Source organism: Notamacropus eugenii, chromosome 5 (assembly GCF_028372415.1).
Source record: "Notamacropus eugenii isolate mMacEug1 chromosome 5, mMacEug1.pri_v2, whole genome shotgun sequence".
Classification (NCBI taxonomy): Eukaryota; Metazoa; Chordata; class Mammalia; order Diprotodontia; family Macropodidae; genus Notamacropus; species Notamacropus eugenii.
Window position 1 is genome coordinate 164,990,863 of NC_092876.1, and position 25,106 is coordinate 165,015,968.

The 25,106-nt window shown below is 36.0% G+C and overlaps 1 protein-coding gene and 2 non-coding genes across 3 annotated transcripts in view; all 3 read right to left on the reverse strand.

Annotated features, from left to right (window-relative positions):
• The window catches only part of CEP295 (centrosomal protein 295), an 85,026-nt gene that overhangs the window by 23,033 nt on the left and 36,887 nt on the right, over positions 1 to 25,106 (reverse strand). The window contains 8 exon segments of the mRNA XM_072611342.1: positions 6,159 to 6,299; positions 8,586 to 9,145; positions 9,817 to 10,006; positions 10,392 to 10,510; positions 12,887 to 13,034; positions 13,551 to 13,657; positions 21,831 to 21,974; positions 22,121 to 22,301. Coding sequence (XP_072467443.1) covers positions 6,159 to 6,299; positions 8,586 to 9,145; positions 9,817 to 10,006; positions 10,392 to 10,510; positions 12,887 to 13,034; positions 13,551 to 13,657; positions 21,831 to 21,974; positions 22,121 to 22,301 — 1,590 coding nt within the window.
• Positions 13,122 to 13,191, reverse strand: LOC140509395 (small nucleolar RNA U2-30). Its single transcript, XR_011968719.1, has one exon. It is a non-coding gene; the product is annotated as a small nucleolar RNA U2-30 (small nucleolar RNA).
• LOC140509396 (small nucleolar RNA U2-19) lies at positions 13,329 to 13,411 on the reverse strand. The gene has a single exon (XR_011968720.1). It is a non-coding gene; the product is annotated as a small nucleolar RNA U2-19 (small nucleolar RNA).

Genomic DNA, 25,106 nt, shown 5'->3' on the forward strand with positions numbered 1-25,106 from the left:
CTGACAATTTGAACTTACACCAAGTCAAATGAGTTGCTGCATGAAGTGGTAGTAGTGAGTGCCATCCTATTAAGAGTTTTTAGAGTGGAAATTCAATAACTACTACAGTACTAGAATGTTGGAAGCGTCCTTAATGGGCCTAGGATGAAAAATGATGGCCTGAAACTTTACAATTCTACAAAAAAAAAAAATTTACATAATATACTAATAGTTGTAAAGACATGACATTCATAAATGATAACGTTACAATATCATGAGGTGATGTATATTACATGCCAAATCAGCTGGAGAAATCTGATACACTCCAGAGGATCATAATGAGTTGAGGGAGTCAAAAAAATTTTTCATATTATAGGCTGGGTCTTGAGTTTGGTTTCTGAGAATAGGTAGGATTCAGACAGATGGAAAGGGTAGGGGAAATGGATTCAGATTAAGGAAAAACAGACATGAACAAGTCATGTTCTATGTACAATGAAAACAATTTACCTGGAGTAAAATATTTATTCAGAGAAATAGTTGAGACATAAAATTCAGGCCATGGAAAGTTTCTGAACTTTGGAATGACATGATGAGAGTGGTGATTAATTTTGCCCTAGGGTGTGATAATTTTACTTCATTGTGGGATGGAAGTTACTCTGGGCTATGCCAGTGGAACAAAAAACTTGGAAGAACTCAACAGAGTATAAAGGTTTCTAGTAAAGATAAATTATCTTTTTGTAATATGAGGACTAGTCAATAACAAAATAAATTTAGTTTAAATGTTCATTTACAAGAATACTGAGAGATGATGTTAAGGAAGGTTTGTTTTGGTCTAATTATGTCAGACCTTGAATATCATGACATACTTACCTAACCCACCAAGTGGGCCCTAGACCATCAGTCTGTACTTTACATCTCATTCTGCTATCCATCTAGTAACTCTTGCCATTATGCCATCACAACTGCAGCTCCAAACATAATAATCCCTACTCCCACATCCTGATTTCTTGTTCTAGGCAAAGCAGTCACACTACTATTCCTTCTGAAAAGGACATGTTTAAAAACTGTCTATAGGTCAACTTACCATAGTAACTGACTCTCAAAAACAAAATGCCTTTACCCGGCCATTCCCCTGTATGCTCTCTTTACCCACTAATAACTGTTGTTCATTCAAGTCATGTCTGACTTTCTGTAATCCCATGGACAATATCTCCCACCCGTATCCTTCTATCCTCTGTTATCTCCTGAAGTCTGCACAAGTCCATGTTTGTTGTTTCTATGACACTATCCATCTCATTTTCTGCCATTCCCTTTTCCTTTCAATCTTTGCCAACATCAGGTTCCTTTCCAATGAGTCCTGCCTCCTCAACATGTGGCCAAAGTATTTAAGCTTCAGCTTCAGTATTTGACCTTCCAGTGAATAGCCTGAATCAATTTCTTTAAGTATTGACTGATTTGATCTCCTTGCTGTCCAAGGAACTCTCAAAAGTATTCTCCAGCATCACAATTTGAAAGTGTTGATTCTGTAGCACTCAGTGTTTCTTACAATTCAACTCTTAACAGTCATAGGTTGCTAGTGGAAAAACCATAGCTTTGACTGCACAGACCTTTGGTGGCATGATGATGTCTCTGCTTTTTAGTATGCTGTGCTGATTTGCCATAGCTTCCTTCTAAGCAGCAAGCACCTTTTAATTTCACACCCGCAGCTGCCATCTGCCAGGATCTTTGAGCCCAAGAATATACAATCTGACACTGCTTTCATTTTTTCTCCCTCTGTTTGCCAGGAAGTAATGAGACCACTTGCCAAGATCTTAGTTTTTTTAATGTTAAGCTTTAAGCCAGCTTTTACACTCTCTTCTTTCACCCTATCAAGAGGCTTCTTAATTCCTCTTCACTTTCTTTATCAGAGTGGTTTCATCTCTATATCTGAGATTGCTGATACTGCTACGGGCAACCTTAATTCTGGCTTTTGATTCATCCAGCCTGCCATTTTGCATGATGTGCTCTGAATATAAGTTAAAATAATTAAGGGGAAAATGTTGCTGTACCCCTTTTCCAATCTTAAACCAATCACTTGTTCCATATTCAGTTCTGACTGTAGCTTCTTGGCCCATATACAGGTTCCTCAGAAGACAGCACTTCCATCTCTTTGAGAACTTGCCACATTTTGTTGTGATTCACAAAAAGGTTTTAATAATTAGGCTTTACTAATACTAGCTAATATTTATGGAGCACTTATAGTGTGCCAGGCATTGTGGAAAACACTTTACAATCTCATTTGATCCACACAACAACCCTAGGAGGTAAGTGCTGTGCTATCATTATCTCTACTTTACAGATGAGGAAACTGAGGCAAAAAGAAGTTAAATGACTTGTCCAGGGACACAGTTAACAAATGTCTGAAGCTAGATTTGAACTTAGCTCTCCCTGACTCTAGGTCCAGTGTTCTAAATATTAGGAACATCTCACTGTTCCTAATTTATTAGAAAGTAAGCTCCTTTGAGAAGCAAGTCTTTCACTTTCTGTTTACAGTCAGAAAGTGATAGAGTTTCTTCCCAAAAGAAGATACACACACACCTCCCTCAGCATAGTACCTGGCACAGTAAGTGCTAAATAAAAGCCTATATAAATTTATTCAAACAAAGCAATATGAAGTTTACACTGTAGGTCACTAAGAGTTTCTAAATATTAGAATGACAGGAGAAGAGTGATGAACAATTCAGAACTAAAGTCTTCCAATTGTATTTTACTGTGGTATAAAAGGTAAACTGGGTTCTTGAATGTTATACTGGTGGAATTCAGGCTCTGACAGATTAGAACAAGCTAGAAATCCTTCTCTTACAGGTCTGAAACTGACTTCTCTCTCAGTCATCAGAAAAGCTCCATACCTAGAATGCTCTCCCTCCTCACTTGTACAATCCCAACTTTCTTCAAGAACCAGAAAAAATTCTTTTCTCAATTTCCCTTCATGCTTATGACTTGTTTCTTTATTATCTCCCATTTATCCTGTAGACAGATTGTTTGTACAGGATTGTTTTCATGATGTCTCTCCCATAAGACTATGAGTTCCTTGAGAGCAAGAATTATCTGTTTTGCCTTTTTTAGTATATCTAGCATATAACACAGTGACTGGCATACAACAATTGCTTAATAAATTCTTGGATGACTCAGTTGGGTGCAGAAATCTATTTTATCCAACAAGGAAACAAGAGGGGAAGGGGATAATATATGGAAGAGGGGAATAATAAAGAGGAGGGCAGATTAACAAAGGCAATGGTCAGAAGCAAAACAGACTTTTGAAGAGGGACGGAATAAAGAGAGAAAGATAAACAGCAGAAAATAGGATGGAGGGAAATAATCATGACTATGAATGTGAATGAGATGAGGTCATCCGTAAAATGGAAACATCAGAATAGATTAGAAACCAGAATACAGCAATATCTTTTTTACAAGAGACACATTTGAAACAGAAAGACACACCCAAAGCTGGAGAAGAATAAAATAAAGGGCTGGAGCAGACTCTATCATGGTCAACTGAAACAAAAAAGGCAGGGGTAGCAATCATGATATCAGACAAAGCAAAAGCAAAAACAGACCTAAAAGTGATAATCAGAGAAATTTTTTTAAAAGGACTATAACCCAACAATATCACTACCAGATCTATATCCCAAAGAGATCATAAAAATGGGAAAAGGACTCACACGTACAAAAATATTTATAGCAGATCTTTTTATGGTGACCAAGAGCTAGAAATTGAGGGGGATGCCCATCAACTGGGGAATGGCTGAATAAGTTGTGGGATATGAATGTAACAGAATGCTGCTATTATGCTACAAGAAATGATCAACAGGCAGACTTCAGAAAAACCTGGAAAGACTTATATAAACTGATGCGGAGTGAAGTGAGCAGAGCCAAGAGAACATTGTACAGAGTAACAGCTACAATGGGCAATGACTGACTTTTATAGACTTAGCTCTTCTCAGAAATACAAGGACCTAAAACAACTCCAAAAGACTCATGATGGAAAATACCATTCACATCCAGAGAAAGAAATATGGAGACTGAATGCAGATCAAAGCATAATATTTGCTCTTTTTTTTTCCTTTGGCTTTTTCTTTCTTATGTAGCTCCTCCCATTCTTTCTAATTCTTCTGTACAACATGACTAATGTGAAAATGTTTAATAAGAATGCATATGTGGAACCTATATTGGACAGTACGCTGTCTTGGGGAGGGGGCAGGGAGGAAGGGAGAGAAAATTTAAAACTTATGGAAGTGAATGTTGAAAACTAAAAATAAATAAATTTATCTAGAAAAAAAGTACCATAAACAATGAAGTAATAAAAAATTTTACAGCAAGTTTCTCTGATAAAGGTCTTATTTCTCAAACATACAGGGAACTAAATCAAATTCACAAAAATAAATGCCATTCCCCAATTGATAATTGATCAAAGAATATGAAAAAGCAATTTTCAGAACAAGAAATCAAAGCTAACTATATCATGTGAAAAAATGCTCTAAATCACTGTTTATTAGAGAAATGCAAAATTAAAACTCTCAGGTACCACCTTGATGATAGGGATGGGAGGGATGAGGAAAAATAGGTATACTCAAACTGTTGGTGGAATTGTTAACTCATTCAACCATTCAACCATGGAGAACTATTTGGAATTATGCTCAAAGGGCTATAAAATTGTGTATGCCCTTTGAGTCAGCAATACCACTACAAAGGAAAAACAAAAAAGTCACCCATACGTACAAAAAAATTTATGGTGGCTCTTTTTGTGGTGGCAAAGAATTGGAAATTAAGGAAATGCTCATCAATTAGGGAATGGCTAAATAAGTTGTGGCATTTGATTGTGACAGAATATTACTGAACTGTGGGAAATGTTTTCAGAAAAAAAACAACTATGACAAGACCTATATGAACTGATGCAGAACCAGGAAAGCATTGTGCATAAAGCAATGGTGTAATAATGGTCTACTATGAAAGACTTGATCAATAGTGATCCAAGGCACTCTGAATGCAAACTGAAGTATAGTTTTCTTGTCTTTTTTTTTTTGGGCAATGTGGCTAATATGGAAATGTTTTGCATGATTTCACATGTATAATTTATATAATTTTGCTTGCCTTCTTAGTCGGCAGGGGAGGGATGGAGAGAATCTGGAACTAAAAATTTAAAAAATGCTCCAAATTGTGCTTTAAAAAAAAAAATCCCTTGATGATTTAAGAATCGGTGAATTTCAAAAGACTTTATCTTCCAAAGGTAACAACGTTCTTACTGTTTTATTTTAGATATTAAAATTAAAAGAACTAGAATATTCTACTGGTTCAACACTTTGGTTAATCAATACTCGATGACTATACGCCTGCTGGTCATAATGTTGAAGTGTATAGAAATGGAGATAAAGAAAGGAGACCTCAACTGTGAGGAAAACTGCCTATGGAAGGGGTGTCACACTGCTAGTAAAGATAATCCACAGGACTGATCCTATAGCAGGTATCTGTTTTGCTTGATAAGCCAAAAGTGGAAACAAAGGTAGTAGCACATACTTTCTCGTTAAACAGTACCAGGATTTCCTAAAAACGGCCTTAATTTTCAACATGTTTAATAGTAAAACATATTCCAAATAAATGTCTTATAGATTCAGCTTTAAATATATAATAAATTTTAGAAGCATTTTCATTAACATGACAAAATTAAGTTTTGGCCCTAAATTTTAATCATTTTTACTGCAAGCTTCTTTAAAATATTTCACATATCTTCCTTTCTTAAACATAGGATTTCACAAGGCCCTTTTTTTTGGATTACATAAGATTACTGTGAAAACCAATTCTTTATAAGCAGACCACTGGTATTCTTATTTCTAATCTGTTCTGGACCAGAAAAGTACATTAAAAATGTGTTAGAAATCTGTGTAAACTAAGAGCAAATTAATTCTAACTTAGGGTCTTTCTTATGTGCAAAAAAAATCACAGAAATTTATAAAACTTTAAAGATGATATGGTTGAACTTAATATCAGCATACATTCCTCCTTAAATGACTAACATTATGACATCTATTTTAGTTACCCACATTTATTTTTGTCATGTTTCCTGTTCCTCCACTGTGTTTCAGACAGCTATGCTTGTTATATAAATGAAGTGTCATTAAATTAAGTGATTTTGTAAAACTGACCTGAAAACAGCTTTTCAATTCACTCCCTTTGTTTTCTTCTTGGATCAAATTTTCCAAATCTGAATCTGTAACACTATTGTCACTGGAGCTGATTAAAGTGAGTTCAGCCTCTTCCATGATACCATGTCCAGATGTGGTCTCCTAAACAGTAAGGTAAAGAAGGTAGCTCTTATAAATCATTATTTCTCAAAATGAAATAAACATAATTTTAGTATCTATTCATATCTTAAGATAAAGTAAAAAAGGGAAGTTGCCAAAGAACAGGTATGTTTAAAAGGGTAGAAAACAATCAAACGTGCCCACTAAAAAACAAACAAAAAAGTTCATAAAAACCGTAACATCTGGGATTCCATTATCTCCACTGAACTAGTGTGACAATGTTTAAAAAAAGGAACAGATTGAAAAACAACTCAGCAATTTTTCAAGTAAGAGTCTCCCGCTAATTTTGCTGCCTGTAAAAACAAAACAAAACAAAGAACACTTTCAAGCAAGGACTATGAGGTTCATCTTGACTTAGCATGTCCACCAAACAGGAATGCTTTTTGGCTAATGAGAAAGTTGCCTGATGCCCATGTTATCATCTCAAAAACATCACTACAGCGGCAGTGAACAGTTGAGGGAATGAAGGAAAAAGACATCATTTAGGAAAACAATTTAATTAATGGGGTATTAGTGCCAGGAGAATTTTCAGAATACGGTGGAACGTAGTAGCTAAGACTATAGTAAATAGCTGCTGAGTTACAGAACTATATGGAGTGTGAGAACCTACCTTCTCCATCATCTAGTGAACGTAGATAGCAGGAAATGACAAAAGTGTGTGTCAGGCCAGAAGTGAAACTATGTAAGACAGACTTGTCAGGTTTCCAAACGACTGACTTGCTTCAGTACTTAGAATTCAGTCTCAGCAGTGAAGAGACTCCTTTTCATCAATGAAATTTGTCATTCATTTGGCCTTAAGAAAATAATCACTATGGCTGGTCAATTCTCAGATGTGGAATCTCTTGAGAGAAATGTACATACACTCACACTTTGGTTTATATATACATAGACTTTCTATCTTAGAAAAACCTGCAAGCCTTGAGCAAAAGCTTTTCTGAGCAGTTACTTCCATCTCACACAGAAACTATATCAAAAGTGAAACTCTGATTATAGCCATTGGCTCTCACTCCTCAAGCCCAGTTCTCTGATACACAAAGAAAATATGGACTGGAATCTCATCTCTTTTGCTAATTACTGTGCAACCCCCAGGACCTCAAACATTAACTGGCTATGTAACCACAGTCTCAGCTTCCTTATTTGTAATACACTGGAGATAAAAATACATGTATTACCTATTATAGTAATGTTTTTTGAGAGGATCAAGTAAAGCAATGTATGGAAAGCACTGTGTAACTTTAAAGCACTACATAAGTGTCAAATATTACTTTTAATATATATATGTATGTGTGTGTGTATATATATATTTTTAAGTCCAAAATCTATGATTTCATCCATATAATGAACTGCCATTAGTGATACAAAAGGGCAACTCATTTGTAACTGATACTTCTATGTGCCTGGAGCATTGAGAGGGGACTTGCCCACAATCACAAAACTAGTAGCTATTAAAAGTAGAACCTGAACCCAAGTTTTCTGACTTCAGGTGTCTTCTAAAAGCGCCATGTCAGACTGCTGTCATGGCTACCACCACAGCTACACTACACTACTACTATATTGTTCTTGCTGAGTTGCGTCTGACTCTTCGTGATGCCATTTGGGGTTTTTTGACAATACTGGAGTGGTTTGCCATTTCCTTCTCCAGCTCATTTTAAAGATAAAGAAACTAAGGCAAACAGGGTAAAATGACTTCCCCAGGGTCACACAGCTAGTAAGTGTCTGAGGCAGTATTTGAGCTCAGGTCGACCTGACTGTAAGTATGGCATTCTATCCACTGTGCCACCCAGCTGCCCTACAATCCTTCTAATAAATATCAAATAAAGATTTGTAAATAACAGAAGGATGCTTCTTCATACCCTGATGTATCATTGCTTTGACACTAAGAACAAAGCCACCATTACTGAAAAGCACAAAATGAGGTCAAATAGTCAAATTAAAGGTCAAATGGACTAATGACCATCTAGTTCAGAGGTGTCAAACTCACCTGTGGGAAACATTCAACAAAATAACGAATGTTAATTTGTGAGTTTTAAGGCAATAAACAGCCCCCAGGGGCCCATTTCTATTTGAGTCTGAAATCATTGATTTAATTCATAATGAAAATAAAGACATATGCCCTTAATTCCAGTCTAAGGCAGATGGCTCACTTGGTTAAGGAGCTTCTTCTGGTGCCAAAGTACTATATTGAGAATAATTTGAATAATTCCTTTCAAGACTCCAGAAACAAAATGGAGTTAGCACCTATGTTTAGGACTTAGTTACCTCACTTACCCAAACTGGTATAGAGCTCTGTAACGAACATGATCTGAGACTTATTAAGAACGATGATGGCGGCGGTTGAGGTGTGTCTCGAAAGACCTCCACATTTTCTTCACTTGATCTTTCCGAATGTGTCTCTGGATCTCTGACCACACATCTACTATTTGCTTCACTCTGAGCACTTGCAATAACTTCTATTTGACTCCTTTTCATTTCATCAGATAATTCTTCAAAACCCAAATCCTCCTTTCTGGATTCCATTTGGTCTTTTGTTGAACTCTTACTTGAAGAAGAATCATAAGGTGTGCTATGTGGCACCCTCACTTTATCAAACAGATGTGGATCATCAGAGGAACTAAAAGTTGGGCTCTGCAGAACTGCCACTGATGGAGAGAAATCAGCACTTCTGTTATGTATTAGTAACTCCTCATACTGCTTTCTGAGAGGAAATTTTCCTTTTTTAAAGCTCTGTGAAGGTCCTTCAGCTTCAATGCTTAGTAAATCAGTAGAGTGGCTGCTGTCACTTGGAGTTGATTCAGGCTGAAGTGGTCGAAAGGATTCTTCAGACATTGCTTTAAAAAGAAGTTTTCAAAAATCAGTCAATTACATATATGCGGTATCTGGAAACAGACCAAGTTACATATAGCAAACAACTGTCGGTGTTTCCTTAATTTCCTTATGATTACTAATAATGCCCATATATAAGCTATATAAATAGAAAGACAAGTTTTCTTAATATTAAACAAAAAGCTAAAGAATTTAGGTGAGAATAATTAGTTTTTACTATCCAAAATTAACTCTCTCCATCTGAAGAAACTACATCACACAATCATACAACTCCTTAGCTATGACCATGAACTTTCTCATGGTCATATGCTTGCAAAATTAATGTTTGAAAGTACTACATCCAAAACATCATTCACTGGTTGTTAACCTTAAGATTTCTCTTGAAAAGACAAAAATTAAATACTCTTGTTTTTTCATTATAGACATCAGCACAAACCAAATCATAAAGTGTCCTAAGGAAACCTGCACTTAAAAATATTCACTGTGAATCTGTGGGAACAATTTCCAAATGGTAAAGAAAAGATAATCAGAAAGAAAACAAAGAGATAATGTGGAAAAGAAATATATAGAATAACAAATGCCAAAGTCTAATTCTTTGAAGAGATGCTTCTAAGCTTGTGATATTACATTTCGCCTCAGGATTGAAACTTTACTTAATCGCCTAGGTCATACGTACCCAAAATTATTTTTTCCTTAGGAAAATCTTCAGTTTGGGAGGAATCAAGAGTCACGCCTGTTCTATTCATAGCAGAATACAAGTTTATATCAAGAGAGGAATGAAGGCTGGCCCTCAAAGTTGTGTTGGAGGTTGTGCTTTCATGTGACCCAGATACATCTTGGCTTTCAGGGGTTGAAGGGTATGTGGTCTGATGGAAACACACAGGTAATTTTAAAAAAATAACGATATGACAGCCAATGTGGCCATTGCTATGATGTTTTTGTATTAACATCACCATGACAAACATCACATTACCTTAACACAGATTAATAGAAGAGTAATAGTTTTCATGTTCAAACACAATTCCAACTTAAAAATCATTACATGAAAATGTCTTTTTCTCCAAGATTTCTGCATTTTGTATTCTTGGAACTTAAGGAAGTTGAGGAGTTTACATTTTTTACAGATACTTGAAGTTTTCTTTATTTTTCTTCCCAATTCTTATTTGCCTGCCTTCTCATAAGTTAAAATTCATTATAACAAAAAATTATTTTTAAAAAATTTTATTAATACATACATACTATGTCAAATACCTTGCTCAGATCCTGAGAAAGTCCAGACTGAGAAAGAGATGATGAGAAATCCAAGTCAGGCCTTGGTTCTACAGCATTAAAGAGCTGATGATGTAAATGTGGAAAAGTTTGCTCTAATTCTGTAAAGTCAGGAACAACTATTAGAATTTTAGGAAAAAGAAAAACAGTAATTTTGAAGAACTCATCACAAAACTCTGAATTTTGGTTCCTTTCCTGCCATTTTATCAACAAAGTGATTTGATACAAGGTCAGAACTTCATTATTTGGGCTATTTAAGACTGGAAAAGCATTCAGTGACCAAATATCAATGAAGCTTCTTGGTGCTAAAAACTCCAAACCTAAAGATGATCAGAAGACAGGGAAGCCTTCATATGATCTTTGCTTTTAAAGAATTCACCTAAAAATCAATCATAAAGCTAACAATAATGAAGGTAATAAGAAGTATAAAGGAAGAGGAAAAACAGGATTTATCTCTTCTCCCCTCAGTTACACACCATGCAGCCCCAGGTTGCTCTTTTTCCACTATCTCCCTTAATTCACCACGTTGCACAGCTAAAGATCATTGAAGCTGAAAGTTCTAAACAATGGTTTAAACAGCATTAAAGTACAAGGAGCAAGTAATATGGCCAGAGAAAACTTCCAACTTTTATGTATGCTTTTGAGATGCTCACATGAGGAAAGCTGATGCCCAGAAGAGAATGTTTAAGATTTTCTCATAAGTCATGTATAGGAAGAACTAGCAATGAGTCAGGAAACAAGAACTTGAGGTGGGAAAATTTATTATAGCCACAGGAGAGGATAGAAATAATGAGACCCAAGAAAAACCAGAGAGGGATACAAATGAATATAAAAGAGAAATGAGACTGAGAGCTACATAAGTGAAGTGGAAGAGGAGTGCAAGAAGAGAGTTGTGAATAGGATTAGAACAGCAAATGACTACAACCACAGCTCTAGAAATGGGGCGAGAAATTTTAGATATTTTCCTGCCTGCTCTTTGAGAATCCTGGGCAAGATAGTTTAAGAGACAGATATACATACTCTAGTGCTTACCGACAGGCGTTTCTGAAATGACTGTGACCCCTTCACCCACAGGGTGGTGATTTCAGGAGAATTATATAATACCTGAAGGTGTGGAATACTGAAACTAGCGTATAAGTACAGAGAATGTTCCACTACTTGAGTCTTTTCCTTATTGTTTGCACTGCTTTGTGTCTTAATTAAGTGCTTTTACTATTAGATTTTATGTCTTTTTGTATAGTCAAGGAAGAGAGTGAATTTACAAAGGCCTGAGAATTCAGGAAAGGAGCTAAATGATTTATTAACAAAAATCAGCAGTCAGTTTGGGGGTAGCAAAGGAGCACCAAAATGTAAAAATCTAAGTATAGAATCTGAAAAGACATTACCTTACTTTAGAAATACAAAATATTTCTATGTTGAAAGTTCATATTTCTCTAAAGGCATGATTTCTACTGTATCTAAACACTTCTACCTGCAACAGAAATTTAGAAGGAATCTAGAAGATTCCTGATTGTGGTAATGTTAAGTGTAGATTGGGGTTTATGGGATATTCAAAGAAGACTAGCACCTCTGATATGAGGGCCTGCTGAGCCCTGTTCAGGACTGTTCATCTACCTTTGGTGTCCACCTGCAATCCAACTCTCATCTGTGGCTCTAAGAAACTGTACCATAAAGAGCAGCCATACTCCAGTAAAATTGTCTTGGCAGACAAGCTAACCCAGGTAGGGTAATCAACAGACCTCAAACCCATTGGTTAAAAAGGGGGATGTCTATTCCAAGCAAGTGAAGACTTGCCCTGCTGAATGGACAAATGAGAACAATTCATTCCAATGGCTATGAAAGGGAGTGGGAGCAGGCACTGTGGAGCACTTAGAGCTTGGTCAGACATTGAAGATAACCAAGGTCAACCAATGCATCCCAGGTCATTGCTAGTTTTCCTGACTTTGATCTTGTCACTGGATTCAGATGACTCTAGAAGAGAGAGTGAGGCTGATCACTCTGCCCAGTTTGAAATTTTGTGAACTGAATTAAAATACCTAAGAATTTTATACTGTGCCACATTTATGCCTATATTTAATTTCTATTACAGACTTTTGAGAGGAGGAATGATAGTAAGATCCACTATATAAAGACCTGATCAAATGTTTCAATATTCCTCACAATCTCTTTCTGATAGGTCTGGGAAAAATATGATCAGAAAGATAACAGGATAATGTAATTCTATATTTATTGGGAAACAGTATAAATCCATTTATTATAGTACTAATGGGCATAAGATGACTGAAACTCTGTATCAGGCATGAATCAATAATTTACTTAAGTAAATTTACTAACCATTAGACTGAGAATGGTGAAGTTTAACTGACAAAGTCTTAAAGAAGGCAAAAAGGTAGCAACATACAAAATGGCTTTAGGGAAAGTGAAACAGATACCCTGGCTAGCATTCATTCATTTGGGCTTGATTAGTACATTGTTACCTGAATTTGCAAGGTTTAAACGAGACTTTTCATTACTTAAGAAGCTCCCAGTAGACACTGTCAATGAAGATGATTGGTCATCTTGTAGCTCCTGTGCATGAGACTGGGAAAGAAGGTCATTAGTGGGCCATGGTATGGGAGGCACTATCTAAAAAAAAAACAAAGCAAACAAAAGAACAAGAAATCACAGCTGTCCACATCATGAAGAAATCACTGATATTAGTAATATCAATTCTGAGCTCAGTTCAAGTGTAGAAACCTTCACAATTAAAAGGTCAGCAGAAAAGATGTTTTCATCATTGCCCAGAAATGAGTAACCTAACACACTTACACACCCACACACACCCACACCCCCCCTCACTCAACAAGTTTCACATTCTCACTTGCCCCCCCTTCTCACATTCTCACTCACACACCCCAAACCATTCTAACTTCTATTGCTTCTCAGAAACACATACAGATCACGTACCACAAAGACCAGAACGTCTTGCGATGCTCATATTTGGCTATTTTTCATCACTGATCTACCTCAACCACAGCAGATCTCAGAGGACACCATATTCAAGGTTTGTAATTTAAACTTAACAAGATTATTTTAAAAAACCACACACCAAAAAAAGTATATCTCTTCAAAAGCTGCACTGTAATATTCCTTATTACTAACCTTTTTTGGCTTAAAAGCTGAACCAGGATATACAGGTACTTTCTGCTCCAAATCAGCAGCATAACTGAATAACCCATGATTCTCATTTACAACATCCTTGGCCTGGCCTGAATATGAAAATTAAAAATGGAATTTTAAGTTAGAGTTTAATTCCATTTCAACTTAAGAAAACATTGAATCTCCACTATATGTATGACACTGTACAAGGTGTGTCCCATATATTAGACAGGAAATGAATCCATGTCTCCTCATTTTGAAGTTAGTTCTCTATCATTGCCTCTTTGACAACACAAAGATAAAAAGATATCAGTCCTTACCCACAATAAATTTACAATTTCAAAAGAGGAAAAACTATCCAAGCAAATAAAAGATCCTACATAAAATATGACAATGGTAAAGATAAGATACAGTATAGATAAGATATTCCAAAAAAAATCTGAGGAGAAAGATTATTACTTTCAGCAAAGATTTTTGGAGGTGGCAGCTGAATTGGGTTTGAAAGAAGAGAAAAATTTCAATAGGTTAAAAAAAAAGGTAATAATGTATTCCAATTTCACCTTCTATAAGAAAATTTTCCCGACCTCCCTTCATGCTAGCAGATTAACTTTCATTTATTCTGTATATACTGTCTATAACATAGTTATTTTCAGGTCATCTCATTAGATTGAGATCTTGAGAGCAGGGACCATCTTTTGCCTTTTTTTGTATTCCCAGAATTTTACAGTGTTTGGAACATAGTAGGTGCATAATAAATCGTTACTGACTGATTGAATATAGTTTGACATCAGAGAATATTTTCAACAATGCTCTGAAATAATTCTAAACACACATATATAACCCAATGAACAGTCATAGCCTCATTCAGCAACCATCCCACTTGATCTCTTCCCCTCTTCTCCCAGCATAATATGTTTGGAACACAGAGTATCTATGAAGGAAGGTAGTGTGCAATATGTCTGGAAAAGAAGACCTGAGCCAGATCAGGAAGAGCCTTGAATAACTGGTGAAGGAGTTCATATTTTATCCTACAGACAAGAGAGTCAGTGAAGGTTTCTAAAAGATACAGACAGACATAGGGTATTTTTCTCTCATTTCTTAGGTTCATGGAATTTTAGAGCTAAAAGACCAGTAAGTCCAACTCAACTCATTTCACAGATGCAATATGATTTGGAAAAAGTTGTTACAGAGTTAACGTCACAGATGTGCCTAGAATTCAGGCCTCCTGACTATGAGACTCATGCATTTTCCTATATGCCACAGCATGTATTCATGAAGTAGCTGAATAAGATAAAGAATATGGTTTCTAGTTATGGAACAGAATGAAGGTAACTAGCTCAGAGATTTAAACAAATGAGTTAAAAGTACAGTAAACTCAGTAATTCAGTGCTGATTATTTTAACTGTGGATAACTTCAGTCCCCTACTTATCATCTTTCTTCTCAATTCCACTTTGGCTATTTATAATTTCTATGCTATTTAAAACTACTAAATTAATACTAACACATTCAAGGATGAAAATAAGGGACAAAATTCAACAAGTCATCAATTCTGTTTTGTACTATCAACTCCATTAACATTAAGTGGAAGAATGAGGAGCAAATGTTCAAAGTAGTAAATTAAGATGTGGTAATTACTTAGGGATTCAACTAAATAAATCAATAAGCAAATAACTACTGGACAGCTACTATGTGGTTGTGTTTGTCCTTTTCTAAGAAGACCATGACATCAGAGAAATGATGACATGACTTGCACTTGACTTCGTTTTGAGTGAGGGAGGGCTGTGCAAGGTCACCAGCCTACTTTCTCCTCCTGAGCCATCTGGGTCCACTGACCAGATATTCATCAAGATGACTGAAGATGGCCCAGGATGCCATGGGAGACCTTGACCTTTTCAGGTACTCACATAGACGGAGGTAACGCCCATTGAGTGAATAGGCCTCTTTAAGAAGCAGTCAGGGAATGGCCCCTTTAACTAGAGATTTGGGGTGGGAAGAGAAATTCAAACATTAATTTGCAATACAGCTGTGGAAAACTATAATTAACATTATAAAATAATTTCAGCACAGTTAGTTACTATTGGGGCTGATATAAGTATAATAAAAGTATATGTTGCTGTAGGGAAGCCTTTCATCAAGAACAGAGAACCAGAACTAGCTGCAGAAGGATGGGTAGAATTAGCAGTGGAAGAAGATTCCAGATAGGGTGACCCATAGAAGCAAAGGTACAGATTGGGAATGGTACATAAAGGAACCCACTCATCTAAAGTGGGTTGTATCCTTTCAAAACAAATCAACTAAAGCAAAATTAAATTAGAGCCTACAAAAGATGAAGATATTGTAATAATCAGCAAGGATAAACAGACAAAAATAAAGTAGTCCTTGCTTTCAATGAGTTTATACTCTACTAAGGAATAAAAAATGTGGACGATAAGTAAATTCCAGAGGGACAGGATTAACAACTGGAAGCATCATGGATATTTTCAGAGATGAAGCTGTACCTTAAGGATGTCAAAAATTCTAAAAATCAAGGATGAGAATATACTGTCAACAGTCTACACAAAGGCAGAGATGGAAGATAGTATATTGAATTTGGGGAATTCAAATAAGCAAATTTAGCTACAATGTACTGTGTATAAAGGGAAGTAATATGAAACAATTCTAGAAAGGGATTGGCATGATTAGATCTCTCTTTTAGGAGTATTAACTTGGTAGAGAATGGAAGCAAGGAAACTAATAAGAGAGATTATAGCAATAGTTTAGGTGAGAGGAGATGAAGGTCTGAACTAGGGTTGTGGCTATATAGAAAGAACAGGAATGACAGAGATATTATGGAGGTAAAATCAGTAAAACTTGGCAACTGACTGGGTTCAGGGGAGCCGAGAGAGAGTGAAGAATTAATAAATACCAATAGTATTAATAAATATCAGTGTTCTGGTTCTCTAAACAAGACTGATTAATTCTCAGGGATAACTCCACAGATTCATCCCAAAATGACGGAAGAATAAGACATACATAAAAGATACTCTGCAAGTGAACATTCATACTGCAATCTTTGATTTCCTGGAGTTTCAGGCCCTTTATTACCTTTGGCTTAAATGAAAAGGCTTAAAATCTCAGATACTTTGGCTAATAGTGAGGAATGAAACTGGAGAAAAAGAGTGAAACCAAGAATTCTAGAGAACCCTCAAGAGTTAGAAGTCTGATTCAGTAAATAGCAAGGAACAATTAAAGTAGTAAAGTTGAGGAAAGAGTCAAAAATGACTATAGGGTTTCAAGACTAGAATATCTACAGGACAGAGTTACCATCCAAGTTATTCTTGTCACAAAATTTGAGTTAGAAGGAGCTCCACCGGTTACTGATTCCAATCTATACCTTAAGATCAACACTTCCCACAATATAACTAACGAATATTTATTGTGTCTTCCTTGAATACCTCCAGTGAAAGTCTTCAATGCCCCCTCTCAAGGCAGCTCATTCCACTTTGGGATAACTCTAATTATAAGGATGTTATTCCTTTTATTGAATCTGAGTTTGCTTCTGACAACATCCATTCACCACGTCCAATTCTGCCCTTTGGACTGCAGCAGAATGACCATCATTAGAACATTACAGCGCCTAAGAAGCGTACTGCTTAATCACAACTTTTTTTCTATTAACAACCATTTAAATGTTCCCAGTTAATAGTTAGGGGAAGTTGAGTGTGAGTATGGGATAAAGATGGGTAGGGAGAAGTAAGAAAACAGAGTGTTAGAGGAAAAAGAATTTATAGGCCACATTATTTCAAAATTTTTTTCAAGACATCTCCATATTCTTTAACAAGGAATTTGTTAATGGGAATTTCACATATAATTCTAAAATAGCTTTTACATTCTGCAATATTAAAATAATAAATAAACTAGTGTTGTTGTTTTTATTTTGGCAGCCTTGGGAGGTAGGGGAAGGAGAAGATGGGAGTTAGTTATTTCATTGGTATTGAGAATATACCCTCTACCCATGCAGATCAAAAACTGCAACTTATAGTCTTACAACACTGCCTCAAAGAAACATCCTTTCCAAGGAGTCAGTGGACAGATTTCAAGGCATTTGAGACGATGGATAGGGGGAAAACTGGCATCTTTATTTTTCCTAGCCTCTAACTAAAACTTAGCACTTTCTTCAATTATTTAAAAACATTATTCTAAGAAAGGGTCCACAGGCTTCACCAGATAAACAAAGAGTTCATGACATAAAAGACACTAAGAATTTCTATCTGAGCGAGGATGCTTGGCATAGTAGACAAGAGATTTAGCTTGGGAATCAGGAAGAACTGGTTCATGTCTTGCTTCAAATACATATTGGCTTTGTGAATTTGAGGCATTCAGTCATAACCAATCAATAAGTATTTATTAAATGCCTACTATGTGCTAGGAATTATGATAGGTGGTAGGAATAGCAATATAATGAGACTCAAACTACAAAAGTCTAGAAATCTAACACCAAACAATTTAATCATCTATAATTACTAATACTGTCTAGGAAGCAATAAAAATAGACTACTTGTGTTGCAAGGGAGGGGAAAAAGGGAACTGAAATAGTATTTGGGAAGTATAAGCAATAAAGATTAGGGAAAGGGACAAGGAATAAGTTACCTGAAAAAGTAAAGAAGAAGGAAACTAGAAATAATGAAAAGTCAAAAAACACTAGCAACAGGAATACAGGTCAGAACTTAACATAAAGGGTGTCTTAAAAATATAGTTACATGTCAAAGCAGATTTTCCTCTACAGCTTGGAAATTACAGTATAGTATAGTTAAGCCAGTATTATCTAAAATAGTTGTAAAATGGGAGTATTTTCGTAAACTAAGAGTTCATAGAGTTTCAGATTATAGGCTAGAAGTGATCTAAACCATAAACGACCTTATAGACCATCAAGCCCCCAACCATCTCATTTTATGGATGAGAAACCTGAGCTTCTTATAAAAGAAGTGTTCTACCCACAGTTCCTACTGCTATTTGCTGACACTATTTCTTCCTAATCTGTTAAGATATATGCATTAAACACTCAACATGTGGCTAGGATATTAGGAAACTATAACAAACAAACAATAATCCCTACCCTCCAAAATATGAGTCTATCTAGTGAATAAGACTAGCACACATGCTAAGCAGTATAGTTTAAATAAATAACTGCTTAAAGAAGGAATAGATTAAGACTGTGTTTGTTCTGAAGGTGAGGCTTTAGCTGAGCTTTGAAGGATAACAAGTCTATTAATCAATTTATTCCATCTCTTATCTGATTGATATATATACCATCATTACTTCCTCTATTAACTGGCTTTACAAGCTTCAAGTGACTAGCCTGATTACTGTCTTGTGAACTATCCTCCAAACTCAGGTATCGGCTTATTGAAATCCTGATAGGATTTCTATTTTGATCAACAGTTTTTTTATGGTTGCTAAAATTCAAGTCACTTGAAGCTGATTTGAAAGCAGCCTCTCTATAACATTCTCTCTTCTCTGAAATTAAAAATAATTAAATCAGTAGACACAGATCAATTGACCTATACAGCACAAGATGAAGGTGGGGTGGTTAGATAAAAATTTCTGTGAAAAAAGACCACAGAATTTTGGCAGATTGTACCTCTAATATGAATGAGCAGTAAGATATGAAGGCTATTATATCCAAGTCAGGTTGATCTTAGGTTATGCTGAGAGAAGTATAATGTTCAAAATGAAGATAGTCCCATGGTATTTTGTCCTGTTTAGATCACATCTTGAGTTCTGTGTTCAGTTCAGGGTACCACATTTTAGAAAGGCATGGTTCAATTTTATGTCCAGAGAGGGGACTGTGGCATGGTTAAAAGATTTAAGATTATGCTATGCTATACAAGGATCATCTGACGGAATTGAGGATGTTTAGTTTGCAGAACGTAGAGCTCAGAAGGGACACAACAGCTCTCTCCAAGGATCTGAAGGGCTGTCATGTGGATCTGATATCATGTATGTTATCCTTTGCTCAGAGAACAAAATTAGGATTGATGAGTGAAATTCGAAAAAAGCAATGTCCTGATTCAACATAAAGGATTTCTGACAATGAGAAGATAAATTATAATGACCTGCCTCAAGAAGTAGCAGATTCCCTAATAAGACTGGAGATATTAAAGCAGTAGTGAGCTATCCATGAAACTTGTGGGAATGTAGTCCGGGGACCGTTGTTCAGGTATGGGTTCCTCCCAGCTCTGAGATGCTTTGATTTTAAAGCAACAAATTTCCTTACATGCTTGAAGAGGTTGCTCAAACTGAAATATCTTAATTTATAGGCATCAGTGAAGCTCTCTAAGACTTTTTGACTTAAACACCCTCAAATGCTTAAGTCTCTTAAATTACTACAATTGAATTTTCATAAAATATTTATGCTGCATCTCCACCTGGTGACTCTAAGTTGGTATACTGCATTTTAATTAAAAACAAGACTTGTTAAGCACCTATTTTGTAGAAGTCACTGTATTACGAACAAAGACAATAACAAAACTGTCCTTGATCTCAAGGAGCTTCTATTCTGTTGGGAAAGACAACAAGTAGTATATACAGAATTGGTACAAAAAGAGTAAAAAAAGTCATTTTGGGAATAAGGGCATTAGGAGCTGGGGAAATCACATAAGGTTTCCTATAGTTGGTATATGAACTCAATTTTGAAGGATTCTAAGAGTTGGTATGAGGAGGGAGTTCATTTCAGCTATAGCAGACATCCCAAAAAAGTCTAAGAGATAGATGACAGAATGTTGTAGGTGAAGAACAGCAAGAAGATCAAACTGGCTAGGCTATAGTATGTGGAAAGGATGGGAATACAAAATGAGACTGAGAAGACAGGTTGGGGCCAGGTTGTGAAGGGTTTTATATGTCAAATAGAGGAGTTTTTATTTGGTCCTCTAAGTAAGAGGAGATAGCTACCAGAGTTTACTGAGTAGGAGAATGATATAGTTAGAAAACAGAAAAATAAATAAAATATAATTTCAAAAGGGTGAGAAAAAAAACCCTAACAACTAGGAGAAATCAGGAAATATTGGAAGTAGCACTGGAGCTCAGTCTTAAAAGGAAGCTATGGATGCTAACTGGTAAAGATGAGGAAACAGCGCACTCCAAAAATGGGGGACAGCTTCTGCAAAGGAACAGATATAGGAATGGAATACTAAGTCATGGTAAAAGCTAGAATGGCTTGAACATAGAGTGCATGAAAGGGAGTAATATTTAATAAGGCTAAAAAAGTAGATGTGAGGCAGATTATAACGGATTTAGAGTGCTAGACTGGATGGATGCTGAACTAGTCTTTTGTATTTTATCTTAGAGATAATTTGGAAACATCAAAGATTGCTGCACAGGGCAATAACATGGTCAGGTCTTCTAGAAATGTTAAATTGGAAAATACATGGAAGATGGCTCATAGAGGGAAAAAAAACAGAAATGGTGGAAAAAATGGAAAATTAAGTGGCTTTTGTAATAGTCAAGGGCAGGTAGGTGATATAGTGGATCGTGTGCCAGGTCTGAAGTCAGGAAGATAAACATTCCTGAGTTCAGATATAGCATCTGACGGTTACCAACTATATGATATTGGGCAAGTCACTTAACCCTGTTTGTCTCAATTTCTTATTCTGTAAAACGAAGTAGAGAAAGAAATGGCAAACCACTCCAGTATCTTTGCCAAGAAAACCCCAAATGGGGTCACAAAGAGTAGAACACAACTGAAAATAACTGAACAAGAACAACTGCAATAATCTAGATGAAGCATAATAAGGACATGAACTATGATGGTGACTATATAAGTGGACAAAAGGGAATGGATGAAAGGCATTATGGATGGCAGCAGAGTCAACTGAATGAATACAAGAGAGAAAAGGGCAAGTCAAAGATAAAGCTGCAAACTTGGATGACTGAAAGAATGGTATACCCTCAAGAGAAACACATAAAATCAATGAAAGATGACTAAACAGCAGGAAGGAGAAGGGTAGCATCCATTTTAATCCTTTATATGCAAAATAAACTACATATTTAAATAGCAAGTTTACTGTAGCCCAAACTCCTAACTATAGTCAGTGTAACTGATTTTATTTTTTTATTATAAAGGAGATGACTTACTTTAAACTAATCTGCTGTTTCTTAGGAGAAAGAAGAGAAAATGAGAGGCCATGAAATCTACAATTCAACAACTGCGGTAAGTAAATATGCTTGGAAATATTTTAACCCCTTATATGGTATTAGAAGCTTACCAAATTTTAAAAATTTGATATTAATGGATGTATCCTTACCTCTAATAGAAGCTCTGCCACTTTTTGGTGATTCCACTTCTTGAATAGCACTAAGTTCATGCTGATTTAAATCTAGACCTGATCTGATTTTTGCTACAGGTGGTTTTGAAAGTCTCTGCCTTAGTTCTCTGTTTTGCAGCTGACCTATCAAACCAAAATATACACATCTATACTTTAAACAGAAAATAATATTAATACGTGATAAATTTTCCACCCAATTAATGTAAGATAGATAAGAAGCTGTCACTGAGACAAAAATCAATAAAATAACCACAAATCATTTTCCTTACCGGTGTGGTGTGGACCTGGATCGATGTTTTCTGAAAGCAATTCGCTGTCATCACATTTGCTCTTATCTGCATGACTAAATTCTTCCTGATGATTTCTTTCTTCAATTTGCGACAGAATTAACTCTCTGAATTGCATTGTCTTTTCTGCTTCTTTCACATTTTGGAGTGTAGACTTATTTGTCTTTAAAAAAAACAGGAAGAAGAAGAGAAGAAATCATTTGAATGAGTCTGTGAGTTCTTTCCCCACTTCAGAAGAAACCAATTTATTTTCCAGTCCTTTTTTTCCTTCCTTAATTAAAACAAAACAAAACAAAACAACTCCACAGCCACTATCAGAGAGGAATTAAAGATTCTGGAGACTTGTAAATCCTGGAGATTCGTGAGGCTTGTGTACTCCAGCTCCTTCCTCTTTCACCAATGGGAAACTCCAACGCTTCTATCAAAGAGCTGGGAGCATCTGGGAACAGATGATTTTTGAGGGCAGTGCTCCAGACCCTTCACTTCCCCCATGGGGAAACTCCAATGCAGCCATCAGAGACAGAACACTCAGGAGTGGTCTGTGAGGACACATTTCAAGATGTCAACATTCCAACTTACAAAAACTGGGACTGGAAGTGTAGAACCAGTTAATTCAAGTTTTTCTACTGATTAAATCCTACCAACTCAGCACTTCTACTCCTATACCACTTAAAGGTCTCTGTTACCTGTCTCTTAATTAACCACTTCCCTATTCCTCATTTATTGTTTTTAATTAAATATTTAAGGATGTTTAAAAATATTTTCCACAATTTTACAATGACCTCCCTTGTAAGAAGGTATGCTTAAGTAAAACAAACACAATGGCTGGATATGATAATATATGCTTATCCTATAACCATAGCCTATGTCATTTTTAGATGATTTATCAACAAATTGTGGAGTTTTGGTCTCTTTTCTTTTACTGGATTGTTTAATCCATTCATATTTAAGGTTATGATTATGTTCATTATTTGCTTTATTTTGATTTTCATCTTCCTATTCAAAGTCAGCAAGTTGATCCTATGATTAGTTTCGATTACATTGCTTTGTTACAGTCTACTTCCATTAGTTTTTGTTCCTTGTTTCCATTTGCCCATGTCCCAAGTGCCTTAAGCAGATTAAAAATTTGATTTTTTTTCTATTTATCTGTCATTCCTTTTTTTAATTCTTCTCTTTCTTTACCCAAATAAGTGTGGGGTTCAAAATCTTTGCCATTATAGAAAGCTTTGAATACCAGCACTGATTTATACTGTATTTGACAAATGATGCTGGAAAAACCATTGGAGGTTCTGGAGTGATATGATAAAAGATGTACAACAGCAGCAGTATGAAGAATATATTGGGATAATGGCACTGAAGAAATAAAGATGTTTTATTTTTGTCCACTTCCACATTCATGAACTTTGAAATTCCATACTCAGATTACAATCTGTTGTCACTCCTCCTCTATCTCCACTTTGCAAGCTCAAATCCTGTTCTTCATTCTCACCATGGCTTTCAATTCCTAATCTCTTCAGTTCTTTACCTTAACACTAGCTATACTCTCCTTCTTTCCCTATCTTGACCCCTTGTTACACTAGTTCAAACTTTACACTGTTAAATGTTTCCTTGAGTATTACTCCTACCATCCTCTGCCTTCATTCCTACAAAAATGTTGCTGTAACAAAGCTAGAGAAAAACCACACAACTGTTCTACAGGTTCACTGTAAATGTTACATGACCTCAACTGAGTCTTCACTGAGACAAGGCAATTCTTTGACATCTGACTCACTGTCCCACCTACCCACAGGGCTTTTCAAATCTTTTTATCCCTCCTTAAACCTTCCATGGCTCCCTCTCCCTTCCAGCTAAGAACTCTGCCTCACATTTTACTGAAAAAAAAAAAATTGATGCCTTTTACTGGAAGCTCCATCTCCTTATCTCCCATCACTCAGATAACCACCCCCTCCTTCACCAGTCTCACATTTAGAGAAGACCCTTGTTTTTGCCAAGGAAATTCCTCCACTTGCAGAAATGATACCCATCTTAAGCAGCAAGCAGATTGCTTTCTCTATTATCTCCACTCTCTCACTCATCTTAAAGCTCTTCCTACCTAATGGCTGCTTCCCCAGGATTTACAAAAATACTCAGGTCCTCCTATCCTCAAAACACTTTCAATTGATCTAGTCATCCCTGCTAGCCAATGTCTTATATCTTTCTTCCCTTTTGCAGCTAAATTCCTTGAGAAGGACTTTTGTAATAGATGCTTCCATTTCCTTTTCACTCATTCTCTTTATAATACTCTACTGTCTTGTTTCTCATCTCATCATTAAACTGAAACTGCTCTCTCCAGTTACCAGTGATATCTTGATTACTAAATTTAATTACCTTTTTTTAATACTCATCCTTAACTTTCCTGCAGCCTTTGACACTGTTGATCACCTTCTTTTCCTCGATACCCTCTTCTCTCTAGGCTTTAATGTATCCTAGTTCTCCTCAGTCTCCTTTGCTAGAACTTATATTAGTCTTGTTTGATAATTGTAGGTATCCCCTAAAGGTCTATCCTGGGTCCTCTTCTCCTTCTATCATCTCACTCAATCACATCAACTTTTATGAATTCAATTATCCTCTCTTTGCGATGATTCTCAGATAAATTTATCTCGTCCTCACTTCTACACTCACATCTCTAACCTTCCACTGGACATTTCAAATGATGTCTTGTCAACATGTGAAACTCAATATGTCCAAAACCTCCCTCCACCTTTAAGAACTTCCCATTACTGTTAAAATCCTCACCATTCTCCCAGTTCCCCAGGCTCACAACGTAGGTATCATTTCCAATGCCTGTCAATTCTACCTTCATAACACCTCTTGAATCTGTCCGTTTTCTCTTTTGACATTGCCACCAACTTGGTATAAACTTCATCATTTCACAACTTAACTACCATATCGCCATCAAATTCAGTAAATCTCAGTTTTCCCCCCAATT